At 35.5% G+C, this 4,114-nt stretch overlaps 1 protein-coding gene across 1 annotated transcript; it reads right to left on the minus strand.

Annotated features, from left to right (window-relative positions):
* Positions 1-688: 688 nt before the first annotated feature.
* On the minus strand, positions 689-3,094 carry LOC133697350 (leucine-rich repeat extensin-like protein 6). The gene is made up of 3 exons (XM_062119826.1): positions 2,789-3,094; positions 2,320-2,560; positions 689-927 (listed from the first exon to the last, which is right to left on the minus strand). The coding sequence occupies exons 1-3, from the start codon at positions 2,844-2,846 to the stop codon at positions 870-872; spliced, it is 357 nt and encodes a 118-aa protein (XP_061975810.1). The 5' UTR covers positions 2,847-3,094; the 3' UTR covers positions 689-869.
* Positions 3,095-4,114: the final 1,020 nt, after the last annotated feature.

Consider the following 4,114-nt stretch of genomic DNA (forward strand, 5'->3'; position numbering starts at 1 on the left):
GCTAGATCACCAGTTTTTTCAGCTTTAAGTCGATGATCGAAGTCCCAGTTTTTTCTTGGGCATAAACAGTGAAATTGATAAAAAAAAAAATCTTTGGGTTTTTCAGTGGGTGTTCATTTGAAGTTTCAATAATTATTTTCATCATCATTACACCTCGAATGACCTAAACGATCAAGCCAGATAATAAAAATCTATTGGTCAAACAACTAGTTAAAGGGATAGCATTCTCTGCCCCTGCTTTGTAGCTGACAATTAGATGGAACCGATTGTATCAACAAATTCGTCGTCTTCCTTGAATGATCAAGTTTTTTCACTCATTCTCAATCACGATAATGGCCTTTAACTTCAGAACTCAGAATGGAGGAGCTTTGTGAAGGGCTGTCTCGAACATCAATAAATCCAAGAAAAAAAACTCTAAAATGTTCATCCACGAAACAAATGTGAAAGAGACGATCCGTGTGTAAAAATTCCCATAAAGATGCAGGCAGCTGCCATTACTTGTAAGCAATGTATTCTAGTGTGCAAAACCCACACATTCTGAACTCGCTGTTATAATGCAGGAACATTAGCAATAGCTTAACTACACTGTAAGGAAAGATCGATGGATGGAATTATTGGAGTCATTGCTCTACAATATGATATGCAAAATCAACTTTGAAACATAGTAGTTAAAATAGACACCAGAAAATAAAGGTATATATGCATGCTAGCTCTCCAGTTTTGAAGGTTGAAAGAGTCTTAGCACATTTCATTTAATAAGTTAAAGATTCATGTTCCATTAAATGGATAATGTTAAGGAAAGTCCTCAGATTATAAAGTACATAATAACCAAATGCCATGAATGTAAAAGACCAGACACATAAAAAAGCCTAAAAGCAGCAGCCACAGCACTCCTCCAACACACAGCAGCAACAAAGACAAGCCAAACTGCAAAGTATGGAGGTAAGAAAAGAAGTAAGATACATTTAGAGATTACAAATCATTAAGAAAGAATTTCAATCATCTTCTTGTATGTGGACAGATCGAAACTAACAAGCACTAGGAGGATTTAGGTTGAATTGCACATTTGCTTTACATGCTGGTCAATTTTAACAGGCTGGCTTAGTGCCTTCTACAAAAGATTAATCTAACATCAATTTTGTATTCAGGACATGATCTCTAGTCTATTCATCACTTTCTTTGGTTTAGCCCAATGATTTGGGTCATTTGGATTCAATGTACAGGACCAATCCAAAATTTCTTTCCTTTTGTCTCAATCAGGGCAAGCACACCAGGTGTTCTGCCAGCAAAGATGCTCTAGTGTGCAAGCTTAAAGCAAAGCTTTAGGGGAAGATACAGAGTTGTTTTCTGCTCTGATCACTATCATGAGCTAGACATTAGGTGCAAACTTCTTATTGGGGTACAGCAACGTTAATGAAAAGTAAAGTGCAAATTTGCTTCAGCATGATATTTATAGGAATCAAGATGAGCAGTAGAAATGAAGCCGTGTAAGCAGATACAAATGCAAACACAACAGTATTTTGAATGCTAGGAAAGTATGACATAATTCTAACCATAATGTTCTTCTAATGGATCTAAATCTAAAGGAAGTTTATTTTTTTGAGGCTCCTTTTCATCTGAAGTTTTGAATGTAGTGCTTTAACTCAATCTCTCCATGTTGCATTCCATATCAGTTCATGATGAATTTACCTGCGTACTTAGTGGAGTTTCTTCTGTCATGGATTACTTTAAGAGGCTTGATTGCATATGCTTTTGCACAATTTTTTTTAAAGATTCACATGGCTGTGGCGTGCAATTAGATTAAACAAGCTAGGTTTCAGCTTTCGCAGAGAAGTTCTCTGGCGAAATTGCCAGAGGAGACGGAAACTTGGACGTAGGGGAACTTATAAGAGTCGAAGGTTAGGAGTTAAGTTTGATCAAAGTTTAGAGTTGTTTCGAGACTTTTAGCTTATTTTTCACATTTACATATATGCATGAGAGAGAGAGTTATTAAACACATGCATATTTCGATCCAGTAAAGGTTCTAGCTAGATCACCAGTTTTCAATTCTAGCATTGAGTCAATGACTGGAGTGACAGATAAAATGTATCAATCAGACAAAACAAGTGGCCCTCTAAGAAGTAACACCAATTCAGACATGATCACCTCTTTCTGTAACAAATTCCAAGGGCTCAATAACACGGGGAAAATTAATTTCAATGGAAGCTGAAACCCAAATGAGATGCACTCCAGAAAATTGTAAAACAAGAAACAAATTGAATAATCATGCTTTTAAAAGATGTGGAGCCAAAAATTAATAGCGGCAGATATCACACGTACCACCCTCTTAGGAATGAACAGCAACCACTAGTGTCATCATGATCATGATGGACAAGTTGTGTGTGAGGGGGTGGAGGAGGAGGTTGGGGTACAGGGTCATAGAAATAGCTTTGATAGCCAGGTGGAGGCGGTGCAGGCACTGGTGGTGGAGGCGGTGGTGGCACTGATGGCGGCGGCGGCGGAGGCACTGGTGGCGGCGGCGGCGGCGGAAAATCTTGGGGAGGATATGGAGGTGGAATCCCTGAATTTCACAAAATATGATGACAAAAAATTGCATATGCAGCCGTATTTTCTTTAATCCATATACAGCTAAGTCAAACAAGCATTGCTAAGTAGTTCTGTAAAGTATATCAAATAAAGGGATAACAGAAGTTCCATGATTAGATCATTAAGAGAAACGTCAATTCTGTAAAAAGGAAAACTGAATGAAACATAAACATTAAAACGAGGCAAACTCTTGGAGACTTACCCGGTGGCGGTGGTGAATGGTCGTTGTGATGGTGGTGGTGGCGGTGGGGGCCACTCATTTCGCTTGAGGTATTGACACTGCAGATAGGGATGCAGAGAGGGAAGGCCAATATGAAACAAAATAAATACTCTTTTAGAAAGTCTGGGGGTAGCGGTTACCTCTAAGGCAGTTTCCCGCTAAAAATACTGATTTGATCATGGATTGATGGCCTTATTAAGGTCTTTAAGTACTGGTGTAATGACCTTGATCACTCTTTCATCCCATCAACCACAACTAACATTCAACAGTCAAAATACCAATCCATTCAAGAAAATACGTTGCTCTGCTCTATCTACCCTCTCCCTCTGTTAATTGCGCGCTCTACCTAATAGTCTTCCAATAATTATAACATGTATCCGTCGGGACCGTCACCGCAGCGCCACGTCTTTATTCTGGAAAGCGCCTTTTTTTTTTTTTTCTTTTTTTCATATATTAAAAAAAACCAAAAGAGATAGTGAATTACTATGGATACAGACTAATTGAACTATGGAATGAAATAGTATAATTATTCACAAAAATATCAATGGACTAGTTATTGAGGTTAATATAATTTTTAGGCGAGGTTTATTAGTTATCATTAGAATAATTGGAAACAATTTGTTTTTCTAAATTTTTAAATCACGGTAAAATAAATAAATTATTTCTAGAAGCAAAATTTATTTAATTGGTATTTAGAGTTTTTTTTTTTAACTTTTCATTATGATTTTTAGTTATAATTAAGTTGATTGAAGGAAATTTGATATTTTAATAAAAATTAAATATAATTTAAGACCTGATTGTGACTGACATGTGAATTGCACGTGCTAATGCATACATCGCTCTACTATTTTTAGGCAGTACGTGTGGCGACCAAGGATGACCTCCATTGATATTGTTGGAATCATATCGGTCGACCCTCCCTCTCTAAACAGCACTTTTAGCTTATTTGATTTTTAGTTTGGTGTTGATGGTTTTTTTTTTTTTCCATTCTTTTCTCTTTCTTATTTAATTTTCACGTTTGAACCTCTAAATTTTTAAAGTAGCCATTCAATTTGTTTTTCCTTCGTAATTGGACTCTGTCTTTTTTATTACTATTTATTTTATTTAAAGTAATTTATAAAATTAAATTTTTTAAATTTCATCATCTAATTCTTTTATCTGTCATATTTGGTCCATAATATTTTGATTTCTATTTGTTTTATTTGAGATAGCTTTTAAATTTGAATTTTTTAGTGTTTCTTTTCCTTCTTTAGTTTTTATTTTCTATCAAATTTGATCCTTATTCTTTTAATTGCTATTTATTTTATT

The sequence above is a fragment of the Populus nigra genome, chromosome 1 (genome assembly GCF_951802175.1).
Source record: "Populus nigra chromosome 1, ddPopNigr1.1, whole genome shotgun sequence".
Lineage (NCBI taxonomy): Eukaryota > Viridiplantae > Streptophyta > Magnoliopsida > Malpighiales > Salicaceae > Populus > Populus nigra.